The 13,531-nt window shown below is 50.2% G+C and overlaps 3 protein-coding genes across 3 annotated transcripts; 2 read left to right on the forward strand and 1 right to left on the reverse strand.

Annotated features, from left to right (window-relative positions):
• Positions 1–1,415: 1,415 nt before the first annotated feature.
• NCU17127 (hypothetical protein) lies at positions 1,416–2,631 on the forward strand. Its single transcript, XM_011396799.1, has 2 exons — positions 1,416–1,684; positions 1,757–2,631. The coding sequence occupies exons 1-2, from the start codon at positions 1,528–1,530 to the stop codon at positions 1,891–1,893; spliced, it is 294 nt and encodes a 97-aa protein (XP_011395101.1). The 5' UTR covers positions 1,416–1,527; the 3' UTR covers positions 1,894–2,631.
• Positions 2,632–10,086: 7,455 nt separating this feature from the next.
• On the reverse strand, positions 10,087–10,326 carry NCU05962 (hypothetical protein; the record flags this gene model as incomplete). The annotated part of the gene is made up of 1 exon (XM_953483.1): positions 10,087–10,326. The coding sequence occupies one exon, from the start codon at positions 10,324–10,326 to the stop codon at positions 10,087–10,089; it is 240 nt and encodes a 79-aa protein (XP_958576.1).
• A 1,531-nt stretch (positions 10,327–11,857) lies between these two features.
• NCU05961 (DUF572 domain-containing protein) lies at positions 11,858–13,478 on the forward strand. The gene has a single exon (XM_953482.2). It carries the CDS (start codon positions 12,094–12,096, stop codon positions 13,306–13,308), a length of 1,215 nt encoding a protein of 404 aa, XP_958575.1. The 5' UTR covers positions 11,858–12,093; the 3' UTR covers positions 13,309–13,478.
• The last annotated feature ends 53 nt before the right edge of the window (positions 13,479–13,531 follow it).

Consider the following 13,531-nt stretch of genomic DNA (forward strand, 5'->3'; position numbering starts at 1 on the left):
CGTAGGACGGTCGGTGACCGGGGTCAAGTGACAGGGCCGGTGAGACAGAAAGACAGGTGACAAGCCTGTCTGTAGTGAAGTCTCTGTGTCTGCATTCGGCGCTACGGGGGGATCGAGCCTCCTTGGCGTCCTAATATTTCGATTCGCCTGTGTCATGACGAGGTGGACATTTCACCAGTAAGCTTCTCTTTTTTGTCTTGCGGGTTGTCTGAGAAATATCAAAGAAGCCCCATCAGTTCGTCCGAGGAGCATAAGCGAGCGTGACGCTGGAGACATGTCGGGCAGATTGGACTGTCAAGACAGAAAAGAAAAGAGGCCCTTTCTTGGAAGGAGCTCGACCTCGACGAAATTGCTGTATCGGCCAGGATGGCAGATATGCGCCTTCGCTAGTAGATCTACCGGCTTGATACTGTGTAAGCTGCGAGATGTCTTGGGTGTTTGGCATCCCGCGCTCTCCATCGTTTGACTGAGGCACAGCACAGCACAGCACAGCACAGCACAGCACAGCTCGAGCAGATGGACGACGAGAGAGCAAAAATGTCGACTAGTGTAGATGGTCTTGGATATGGCCTTCTTCTCTTGCGAACGGTTCGTTGGCGCAGCCAGCCTTCTGTGAGAATCCTCCTTGCGGTCTGCAAACCGTACGTCGTTCGCAGACTCGCAAAGTTGCACAAATTTAATGCAGTGCGGTCAAGTGCTTCCAGTGATTCATTGGTTGGACAATGGAAGAAACTGAAAGTGAGAAAGTCTGGAGGTTAGGTCGTTCGGGTTGGTGAGGTGTGGGGGACAAGGTGCTCCATCGACAGGGACCAGGCAAGTTCGGACCTAGTGGAGTAGAGACTCTGGGAGGACCCCACTTCGGACGTCAAACGAACGAACGGTGCTGAGGGACTTGTCCGATTGGAATGATCGCGTGCACCCGATTGAAGCATAACCTTTGTATTGGCTTGGAGGCGGTGTGCCTATCACTTCAACTGAGAGCAGTGCAGTGATTATGAGTCGATGCTGACGACCTCTGCATCTCTGAATAAGGAAGGTTCAAAGTTGTTCTGCACCCAGACGGCAAGAGAAGAGCAAGGCATTCCTGCCACTGCACTGGATGGAATCAATGGAACTGACATAATCGAGGCTGAGTGACGATCTTGAGGAAGGCGCGCGGCAGTTACCTACCTAGAGGTACCTACCCAACGTCTCTACAGTCTACACTGCCCCCCCTCCTGTCCTCCATCTCCAATCACTCAGCCTGGAGCTGCCCGTCTCCGGCTTGTTCTCCCCTTTCGTCTTGCGCCTTCCCCCAACCGTTTTACTCGGCAGCAGGCACACACACAGTTGCCGGTCCCAAGATTGCAGGACCTTCCAATCGGCAGCCTCCCAGGCAGCCATCGATCTCTCTTCTTAGGTCCGAAAGAAGGGCAGAAGTCTCCAACCCAACGCCTGACCTTGTCCCCAGTCCCACGTCACTCACCCTTTCCAAATTCCGGACGACCAAAGGAAAAAAAAAGAAAAAAAGAAGAAAGAACTCTGGACATGCGAGCACCAACAACATGGATGATCCAAAGTGTTTCAATCGCTCATCACCTATCTGCCGGCCGAACCGAACCCTTACCCTCTCCATGGGCCCTTGTGAGGATTAGACTAGAACTTGGTGATTACTGCAGTGATCGGCAACTGCATCTCGGTGGAGGTTCGGAAGTATTCCCCAAGCCAGTCGCTTCCCATCCCGGCGAGTCGCTGACTGAGAGTCTGACGATGTCAGTCACTGCGTCAACAACAACTGAAGCAGAGGAGGAACATGTCATTCCCACCTCAGGCTTACTGAGTGCGAGCTCCGTGGAGTACCTCCCTATGCTCCTTACCTCATTCGTGTTGAAATGGACTACCTTACTGTACTGACACTGGACCTAGCACCCCCGGAGCTACCCTTCCCTCGCGTCTTCCCGCGCGGTACCGGAATTGGTGCTTCTCAGGTTGTACCAGTCCAGACAGCTACCTCCCGCCCTTCAGTCCAGACAACCTCGAGGTAGTCCCGGGCAAAGGAGGGCGCCCACCCACTCTCCCACCTGGGACGTGACCTTTCTGCAGTCAAAGAGTCAGAACAAGTGTCAGCACCACGCGAACTCAATGGTATTGGCCTTCAGATGACCCAACGTCATGGCGATCTTCTCCATATTCTCCCCCACGACTGCACATTGCATGCTGAAAAATCAGCAGACGGTGATGCTTCCTTCCCTGTCGCCATGCTTTCGCCGGCCAATGGTACTCTCGTGCGTCTTTTTGCTCCGACTTCCAATGCCCCATCGATTCCCTTTCCCAAAAGCGTGGGCAAACTGATTCGTGTGGCCGACGACTCTGCTGGTCATCTGAAACCAGCTAGCGGCCGCGATGTAGACGGCATGTCGTTTCCATCGTGCTCATTCGACACGCCCTCTACGGTGTTTCTTGCACTGGTCCGCACGGCAACCAGCATCACTACTGCCAAGGTGCCAACGGTGCCATCGTCTGAAGCTCTATGGTCAGAGGGCAGCAAGGGCAGTTCTGAATGCAGGCAGACCTGGGCTTGCCCTTTTGCCCAATCCAGTTACCTTGAAGACTGCAGGAAAGCCAATCACGCTTGGGTTTCTTGGACCTCAGCCCTATATTTGAGCATATTAACACCATCAGGAAATATTCCATTCGCTGTTTGCCCCTTGTATCTCCCCATCACCATCCCCACCACTTTCACATCGGACCGCTCGCGCCCCTCTATCCGCCTGCTTTTTATCACTAGGTACTCTACTTTACTATTAGTTGTGCGGGTATTCGTCTCCGATTAGCTCGACTCGGCTCAATTGGCGAGTCTGTCGAGTGACAAAAAGGCACTGCTAGGAGACTCGATCTGCAGAAAAAGACGTGGACCTCCCCATCATCGCTCTTCTCTGACAGTCTGACGATAGATGACAAAGAGCCATCTCCACGCCAATCTTGTATGGATCCTCCACTCTGATATCGGTCATGTCTCTTAAGTTTGTTTCCAGTTCAGTTATGGATCAGCTTGGATGTTGTCCAGACCTCCCCCCATCAGGAAAGCTCTATTTGAGCAATGTATAACGATACAACGGGAGTAAGGGCCCACGTCGGGATCAGAACCTTGGTTCTCAACGGTGCATTTTGTGGGGTTTGAAGACCCATGACTTTATCCTTAGAGGATCTAGACTCTAGTGGATTCTGTCCCTCTCCAGTTCGACTCACAGGCTGTGGGGATGACGAGGAGGTGCATCCGGCCGATTACAATTCTCATCACGATCCGCTCCCCTTTGCTCCGTCACGACTACTCCCTTAGGACATTTTTCTTGTAAAAGAGGGGTAGTAAAAATAAAAACAAAGTGGTCGAGATGGCGCAACGTTTGCTGCACCTTGCTAGCCCAAGGGGCAGTCTTCGCATTACCCGCTTCTTCTGAAACCTCCTGCAAAACCACGGGACGAGAGTTGAGCAAAAGCAGCACAGATACCAAACGGGCCGTTCGCTGAAAGGGTCTGTAATTGGTGTCCCGCTCTTTCCGGCCGGCAATGAATCAGTTCCCGTTTCTCGCTGGCCAAAAATACCTGGAACTATTATCAACACCAGTCGAGGGCGTCTTTGGGTCCTGCATACAATCAATGTCATGATCATAGAGCGCTTGTTCTGGAGATGAAGAGACCCTATGTTTCCTTGCCGACGTGTCCTTTGCTGTTCCCTTGTTCCATTGGCGAGGAAGAACGTCGTGGCCAGCTATGACACGGAAACGTTCGACGGTGAAAAGTCCATGACATACTCGCGAGGAATCGCCGATATCGGGGCCTTTTCTTTCCTGACCTTCGAAGAAACAAGGCCCCTCACCTCAAGTCTTAAATCCCCAAATTCTCCTGGATCGGGCATTCGCCAGATCTAGACCCATCTTCCTAAACTTTGCTTATCATGTCTCAGTGAGAATGGGGTTACCAAACACATGATGAATAGAAGTTGGTGACTATTGATCAGCAAAGTATCGCTAGAGAATTCTGCGTTGGCGTCCGGTAGCGATAGCTATTAGCCTCCATATTGTCTCACCTATATGTCCAACCTTACGAAAGAGGAACGAAGGGAAAGGAAAGGTCGGCAACAAGTTCCAGAAACACGCCATGTCTACTACACCTGGATTTGTCTTCCTGCTGCATTTCCCGCAGCTCCAACGCTTTTTATGGGGTTAGCCAAACCAATACTGACACTCACGTTACCAGCAAAGGTTTTTCGGTGGGTTCAATACTGAACATGAGTTTGATCCTTATCTGAATGGCATAAGAACATGGTTTGACTTTTAGCCAGGCGCGATGAGCAAGCTGGGCCACTAGGAGGATAGAGTTCGAGCTTTACCCTCCTGCCTAAGCTCCATGATTGTACACCAATGCGCTACATGCCATGCAGAGATTTTGAACGTCCGGTTGCTTTCCCAATATTTGAGTCTTCTCCACGGAGTAAACCGTGGTCAGGTTTCGGGATTAATATGACTATTGCAGGCACGAGGCGAAGTTTATGGTTACTTGTGTATAACGCACGTTTCTCAGACCCGAACCAAACTTGGGCTTTGCGTGGTGCATTGGAGAAGCTAGCATTAATCAAAACAGGATCGCCAGTGCATTCTCTTGATCTCAGCGAGCAACTCGGTACAGGCATGGCCTGTAACTATTCTGAAAGTGTGAGATAAAAGCTGGTCGCCAAAATTTATGCTACTCTAAACCTCATCAGTCACGATATTGGGGTGGAAATTTATTGACATCCATCTATTATGACCTTCCTCTTCTGGACTTTTAACTATCCCGTCGAGCGGGTCCGGGCTGGATATTGGGATCACGTCATCCAATCCAGAGCTATGTTTGAGGCTGAAAATGGTCTTATCAAGCTCTCTTCTACGTAGAAGAATCCCAGAGCTATGGTGATGAGCTATGTGTCGCATAATACGGCGCAATCATAGTCCATCTTGGCATCTTTATGGTGCAAATACTACATAGACCAGAGCAACATTCAGCTTCAAGTCAACCAACCCACTGAGGTAACCAACAGATGGGATTCAAGAAACGAGTTGGCCCCGGGGATGGGATTCCAAGTATACACTGGGCGACACCACAAATTATACTAACGCATATTGTCACACCGACTCTAAATCAACTTCTCGTGCTACAAAGTGTGCATAGGCTACGCATTGCGGTCTCCTGTGTTGGACAGAGGTCTGGACGTATATGTCAACCTCTAAGACGCAACGGATGCAGCAATATGTGGTGGTGGGTTGGTATATAAGTAAAGCTGATATGGCCGTGCTGTGCCAATTGTCAGCTGTGGCGTCCTTGGCCGGCCCGTAGTTCCTGGAGACACTCTATTGGTTCCTCCGAGCTTGTGGAAATTGAAGATATCTGCACCGATAATGCTCTTCCAAGGAGGAGTCACTTTGAATCCCCAAAGGCTGTGTAGATAACTGAGGAATGAACAATGGGCTTTCAAGTGGTTGCTGCCCACTGTTGGAGATCGGTAATCGGCATTCGGCGATGGCTCTTTCCAGGAACACCAGGTCTGTGCGTACCCCGTGCCTTCCAAGGGAAAGACGAACAACAGAGGACGGCTCCCACCAAATCAGAGATTTTCCAGACGAAGAACAAGAAATTCAAGTCACCAATTCTTTCTCTTTTTCCATGATAATTTATGTGGGCGGCATGGCCAAGCTCGATCCCAATGGGTGTCATCATTTGTCAACTCGCACATCAACCTACCACCTCTCGTTAACCATGATCAAGACAACCAGAACCGGTAGTCACGACGAGGATTCATGGAATCGCCAAGAAAGGGTCCTGTCCACTTGGCCCGGGTGCTATTTTGCAGCCATGATAGGAGTTGAGGCAAGGAGGGATGTGGCTGCAGGCACTTTAAACAAATGAGTACCGGTGTGCAACGTCCTTGACTTTTCATCGAATCGGATAAAACATTCGGACAAGAGCAAGTGCTGACTGTTGCTTATGGCATGTACAGAGGGGGGAAGGGTTTCCCAGTGCGAATGCACAGCACCTGACTAGGTATCTACGCAGCTTCACAGGAGGTTGCAGTAGGATTGGAAGAAGTGGCAGACTGGCAAGTCCAACGATTCCACCATACTATCGATGGCCTACCGCTACCGTTGGTCGAAAAGCGCAAGCTTGCATAGCCGAGATCGTCTACAAGGCAACCCTAGAGGTGTCAACCGGGCTGGCAATTGTACGAGCGTACAGCAGATTCCCAGGCATGTCATGACCCTTTCTGGACTGCCGCAATCAAGATAAGTCCGAAACGGGACTCTCAAAGCAAGTGTCCCAGCTGCTTGAAGCTGCACATTCACATCCCAGTGGCAAACCTGCCTTTCTTTACAGTGTGCAGTGTGCAGTTACCCGCCATGTCACAACGGCACGCAGACATTCAGCGGCGCGTCCTGTCATGCGGCCATCCCCTTGACCCTTCACTGCCGACGACTCTCAAAAACACTACAGACAAGGCACCGCCGTTTCTGTCTTGACACTGAACAGACGTTGCGTGGTGCCGGACGACCTCGATAGGTCCGGTCGAGACCGCTTCGGAACGGAGGTTGGGCCATTTCGTCGGTTCATATCGGGGGTCAGCTCCCGTGGTCAGTCTTTAAGGTGGTTTGTACTTTGTCCGCGGAGTGACGTTGTCGGATACATACGGGTTGGAAAAGGTGGTGCTGCTGACCTCTGATCCTGTTGGCTGCTTAATAGCCATGCCGGTATCGTCTCGACAGATCCCCGGCCCTCCAACCGTCTTACACACGTCTACCACCGTGATATCACAAACGACCGGGACTGTCCTTCGCAGCCTTCTTTTCCAGAGCCCCAGTGGGTACGTATGTACGCCTCCTTCGCACCTCATGACAAACACACTCACGTATGTCTGGTGTCCTGCTCATCCCACGAAGGAATCCGTGCCCTCGCTTGGTAACAGGTGAGAGAGTCTTTCCCATGCTCGTTCTTGATCTTCAGAACAGCTGACAGGTACCATACCTATGCTTCATCCACACATTTTCATTTCCACAAGACAATCCAGATCACTTGCTTTTACCGACAAAGAGGTAGCTGGTAGCTTTCCAAGAATAGCAGCAAATCGCCAATAACTCTACCTTGGTCACTCGCTCTCTGGGACTGCGGGAACAGATTGTGGAGAGCAAAGTTTGTCAACAGCTGAAGGCCGGATGAAAGGTTCGGGACTCGGGAGACAAAGTAATAAGCTCAACGACCCGCTCAAGCCGGCGTGATCTCACCATTCCATTCAGACCAGGGGTCCAGCCTTCCGATGTCCGCCGCCAGTTAGGCATTTTAGCATCCGCGAGCCGTCGTTACATCGGGTTGCAACTGGCCAACGGGTGACCAATTACGGGATTGAAGGGGCAGAGTAACTGCCAGCCCGTCGATTGAAGAGGAGCTAGCTTGTCTCCCTGTTTCTCTGTTTCTGGAGAGTACCTACAGGTCCTGGCATTTGTCCCTTGTTTTTTTTTTTTTTTTTTTTTTTTTTTTTTTGTTTAACCTGGTTCATTCATCTCAACCGTTCTCATCGACGGGATCCAAATAAAGTTAAGAACATACAATAGCAAAAGCATGACATGCAACTAGTGGGCCGGAGATCCGCGCGAAAGGCCTTGTTCCCGGGGTGGGGGGGGGGGGGGGGGGGGGTGCACTCTGGAGTGTCCTCAAGGGTGTTCACTGGAAGGACAGTCAGGGAGTTTTCCTTTGAAACGGAACCCGTTGATATTCGCATGACATGTAGAGAGTTTACACCTTCCCACAGCAGCGGCATGCCCATCGTGCCTCCGCCTGCACACAGGGGTTGGTAATTCAGGTTTCCGGGCCGCTCGGCTTACACTCCCATTCTTTCTCCAAGGGACGTACAATGCTCCCCGAAATCAAGATATCAGTTGTCACTATCGCTGAACTCATTGCTCTCCTGGATGAATATCAGGGGCACCCTTCTCTGTGCCAGCCAGCCAGCCATGACAGATGGTGAATCTACATGATCCCGGAATTTAAAAACTAGTTGAACTTCTCAGTACCGCCGTAGTCCGTATCTGCATGGTTTATTTAACCACTTCCGTGACTCTCTCTCGCCATTTCTTTGTATTACTGTTCGCTTCATCCTGTAGGGTATGTCGGATTTCGGATGTTAGATGTTGGATACAAGATGTCAGATGAGTTGTGGTAGCCTGCGGTAAAGAAAATACCCAATATCGAACATAATCAAATCACTTTCCCAAAAAGCGCGAACGTTGTGGTAAAGTTTCGTGATGGACGAGTTCAGGGGTTTCCAAAGGATAGGTGTAAAAGGAGCGAGAAAACCGGGCATAGAGGTATGAAAGAATTGGGATAATTTATCGCTACCTAGGTAGGTACTTCTAAGGGAAAAGGAAATGTGAGGAATTAATTGGAATGGAAGGGAGTAATGTATTGAACAGAACGCTGCGAGGAAAAGAGTGTCTTCTCATAGTCTGCTCTTCTTCTTCTTCTTCTTCTTCTTCTTCCTCTGCAGTTCCACATGTCCAACTTGTATGTTTTCTCGTGGGAATCTTGATTTCTGTCAGTGTAGAACCGCAATGACTACCTAGATTACTCTTCAGTGTCATCGGAATGTTATCCTTCCAACTAGGTAGTAAGGGAGATTCAATATGGATACCTTATTTACTAGGCGGGAAGAGGCCACCGTCTCTCATGGTAAGGTATGCCAACAAGTAAGACCGTCAAACCTCGTTTTCTCCCCATAGAGGCAGGTAGGTAGGTAGGTATGTTCCTAGGTACCTAGGTATTTGATGGAAACATTCTCGTATCGAAAGAGCAATAATCCCTGTGGACACTGATACTATTCTACATCCACGATACGAAGCGTGAAGAGGGTAAACGTCTGTTTGGAAAACTTGTACGGACGGTCGGTCATAGCAGAGATATCTAGGAGCAAAGATAGAATGGACATAGGTTCACGTCTTGCAGGCAGGCAGTGAGAAGTGACAGTGAAAGACATGGATGTCAATGGGGTTCCATCCCTAGAGGTATGATTACTATGTCCTTTCAGAAAGACCGTAGGTATCTACTAGACACCTAACTAGCTACCTCTGGTAAGAAGCAGGAGGAGGATACCTTGGGTAGTTGATCCCATTCACCTCCACCAAGACCACTTACTACTGACTCTCCTGGCACCTCATCCCGTCACTAGGAACCTAGTGATACACATAAACAAGTCAGTCAACCGTCCACACGTCAATAGGTAAAGAAACCACAGGGCACATCAAGAAATTTTGTAGGTAGTAAAGCGTATGTCAATGACTAACCTTCCTTTCTAACGGCCATTGCAATCCACAACATCACCCGAACCTAGATAGGTAAATCCCTCTACAGTCCCTTGCTAAGATGCCTGAAAAGTTTTGTTAGCATGGTCCGTGTAGGAAGAGTAACTTTCTGCAAGTCTACCTAAAGTTAGGTAGAAAGAAGTAAGTAGCAGGGCAAGGTAAAAGACAGCTAAGGGCATAGCTCACTGAGCCGCTTCGTTGAGTGCTCATGGTACCTAGTCCTGGAGACGGTTCGTTTTAGCTCTGTTAGTTGAATTGAAGTGAAGGAGCGGATGAACAGTAGGTACTTCGGTTGCGACTTTGCATGTGGCATTGAATTGATGGTAGCCAGTCGTGTGGTTGGTCTTAGGTACTTTTACAGTTCATCTTGGATATAGCTAGCCTTGAATACCACTTGGTACTGGGCACTTGGTACTGGGCACTGGGCGCTGGGTACCATGATGGCGATTCTAGGAGTACTGGTGATGCAAGAAACTACCGGGGACTCTACAAGGCTGAACTCTTGCCGGCAGATCCTTGAACATGTATGTACCACCTTATCATGACCAACGAAAAGTAGGCAGGCAACTTGGAGGATGAAGTAGGTAAAGTGTGTTTTGACGAAGGTACTGGCAGGGAAGCAAAAAAAAAAAAAAAAAAAAAAAAAAAAAAAAAAAAAAAAACACGAAAACCTTCAGGTGTTACTGGTAAATGTTACATACGTAGAGCATCCTATCTCTGCTTCTGCTTAGTTGTTCTGCTTCTTCTTGGCATCCTTGACATCCTCCTTCTGGTGGTCTTTTCCCTTCTCATCACCGACTCCAGAACTCTCCCCCTCAGACTGGCGGGCAGGAGGGTAATACGGAGTCGGCGGACGTTTGGAGAGGGCGTCTTCTGAGGACTTGGCTTTGTCGAAGTGAGATTTGGGGAGGATGAAGAGGGGTTTCGGTTTTTTGGACGAGGGTGTTCCGGTTGGTTTGGATGACATTTTTGAGGACTTTCTTGTTTGAGACTTTTGTAAATGTCGATGTCGCCAATTTGGTTGAGGAGGTTTTCGACAAGTGTGTCTGTCTGGTAATTGATAACTGGCGGATTGCCGATGAACTGTCGATGGTTGGTGACAGTTTACTAGACTAGAGAGTTTGGACTACCTCTAGACTAGACTTGGCGAGGATTGGAAGTAGACTGGAAAAGTAAGAAGGGAGCCCGCACACATCGATATTTGTGCTCGAGCTGTTGGACTACCTGTCAGATCGTGTCGTAGTCGAACATTCCATTGATGTGCAATCAATGGCTTGCCGGGGAAGGCGGTAGAGCGGTTGTGATGGAGGAGTGAATAGGTGTAACAGCTACAATAGGTAGAATAGGTAAACAGGTGGAATGGCAAAAGTGGAGTGCTTTATGATAAGTAATACATCAAACTCTATTGACAAAGGTTACGTTAGGCGGTTGGGGACTTGGGATGACAACAAAGGGGGTTGGACTCCGTTGAATAGGTAGCTGGAAGTTTCGTGAAGGGACTCGTGACGTTTGTTGAAGTAGCAAGGGCTTGAGCTTGTGTATTGGTGAGATGATTATTACCAGCCAAGTTTGCCGGATGGTTGCTATTGTCCTCTATTCGGTGCGAAAGGCTTCCTCTGTGCGAGTGTCGCAGGATTTCATCCGAAAGATTTGCTGGGTGCGGTGGCCACCAAGGTACATCTGATGGAAAACAATCCGTTACTTTTTTTATGTGACAATGGAAGCCCGTACTTGCCGATGAAGTGTTGGCCACTTCATATGAACATATTCTAGATCATGCTGATGAGTGTTGCCCATCATTCTATCCGATGAAGCCATCCCCAACTCCAATCTCACATACTAAAGTAAAACCCGGAGAACACTCCTCATGATCGACGCTCGACAGCTTGAAACTCGCGTGATTTTACCCTCGAATCTCCAGCTAGTGACTTCACCAGTGCGGGGATACAACTTCGAATCTCTCTTCCCCCTCCTTGTTCTCGGTAGTGGGCATGGTGGGTGGGTGTTTACCCCGGATTCTGGAGGGTTTATTGTGCGAGTAACGGGCGGAGAGAGAATAGCGCGGGTGTGCCGGCTTATGAGAGAAAGTATATGAGGGGCAGGAAAAGTCTAGAAATCATTACTATAGCCTCGAGGATCTTGTTGTTCATGGCATTTCCCAATTCGGTCCTCCGAGTGTCATCTGTGATGCAAGCAATGAAACCGACCATGTTCCGGAAAAGAATTGCGATTGTCCAATGTTTCAAAACATACTAGGTAGCGGCGGGCGATCCTTAACAATTTCCACTAGAGAGTGGGTCCCTGCTCCCTAGCGCCCTAAAAGCGGGTGGTCCCTGCCGCCCGCGCAGGCCAGGCCTTACTATGTTACAGCCCTCACACCCGACCTCAGCCGCACAGCCCCCCACTGAGCCGCTGCAGCGGGTCAGATTCAGCGGACAACTTCAGGGCAACATGAACGTCCAACGATGGGCACTTCAAGATATCGTCATTTTTCCCGTTTTCAACTTCACTTCCAAGTTTCTTGGTCTATCGTGGATCATCCCAACAATCACGCGCGTGCTACCTCACAGTCCCTCCTAAGTGAGAAGCACACCATCTACTACGTTATTTCATCGTCGAGTAATCCAAAGCATCACCATCACAACTGCCTGCGCCTGGACTCGTCCATCCACTCCCACCTCCCTTCAACACCTTCAACCAAAGACCACCGGCTCCGGCCCCCCCAACTTTCAAAATGCAAGGCTTCAACATGGGCAAATACGTCCCTCCAGACGCGGAAGGCGTCTACTCAGGCAACCAGCTCAGCAAAAAGCACCCCCTCGGCCACCGCGCCTCCAAGCTCGCCAGCCAGGGCATCCTCACCGTGCGCTTCGAGCTCCCCTTTGCCGTCTGGTGCGACCACTGCCAGCCTCACCCCACCATCATCGGCCAAGGGGTACGGTTCAACGCGGCCAAGAAGAAAGTCGGCAATTACTACTCCACTCCCATCTGGAGTTTCACCATCAAGCATGGGCAATGTGGCGGGGAGATTGAGATTCGGACAGACCCCAAATTGACGAGGTATGTGGTTGTGAGTGGGGGGCGGGCAAGGGATACGGGGACGGATGAGGAGAGTTTGGTCAAACTGGGTCTGGAAGGGAGTGCTGGTGGTGGGTTTGAGATACAGACGGAAAAGGAACGGCAGGAACAGAGAGATGCGGCGTTTGGGAAGCTGGAGAAGACGATTGCGGACCGTGAGAGGGCGGAGGAAGCGAAAGTAAGGATTGATGAGTTGCTAGAGGCGCAGGAGAAGGCTTGGGAGGATCCGTATGCGAGGAATCAGAAGCTGAGGAAGGCGTTTAGGGTGGGGAGGAAGGAGAGGGAGAAGGAGGCGGAGAGGACGGAAGATCTCAGGGAGAGGATGGGGTTGGGGATTGAGTTGTTGCCGGGCACGGAAGAGGATGAAAGGAGGGCGAGGCTGATTGAGTTTGGGGGTGTGCCGGATGTTGCTCAGGGCAGGGATGACGTAGTGCAGAAGGCATTGGCGAGACCGCTGTTTGGGGATGATGGTAAGAACGGCAATACGGAGGAGAAAAAGGCCGGGAAGAAGAAGGATGCGTCCAAGGGAAAGCTCAAGTCGGAGATTGCTGCTACCAAGATGCGGGAGGCGTTGGTTTCCGAGATTGTGGGTAATACCCGCGCGGCCAAGGATCCGTTTCTCGACTGGGGGAGTAGGGAGTCGACACCCAAGCCGCGAGGAGCTTTGATACCCGGGCTCAAGAGGAAACGAGCTGCCGGAGAAGAGACTCCCGATCCACCACCTGTGGGTGCAGCGTCATTGATGACTAGTCGTGTTGCCGAAGGCAGGGATGCTGAGGAAACCAAGAGCGGAAAGCAGACGACAGGGAGTGGCTCAACTACACAAACGAGCAAACCCGGACTCGTGGCTTACGATTCTGACTCGGATTGAGTAAACAACGAAGAGGATTTGACTGGGCGTTGTACATTTACGGAGAGTTTTGGGTCTGCATGGGATATAGCATAGTACCACATCGGAGCGACATAAGCATTGTGTTTTCAGCCTTAGGTTTTACAATCCAAATTGGTTTTACTCATCTGTTAAGTTTTGTAGATACGCACGCAGATGAAGAAGCTGCCTGCGACAATAAACAACCACAAGACAGTTAAGAATC

The sequence above is a fragment of the Neurospora crassa genome, linkage group VI (genome assembly GCF_000182925.2).
Source record: "Neurospora crassa OR74A linkage group VI, whole genome shotgun sequence".
Lineage (NCBI taxonomy): Eukaryota > Fungi > Ascomycota > Sordariomycetes > Sordariales > Sordariaceae > Neurospora > Neurospora crassa.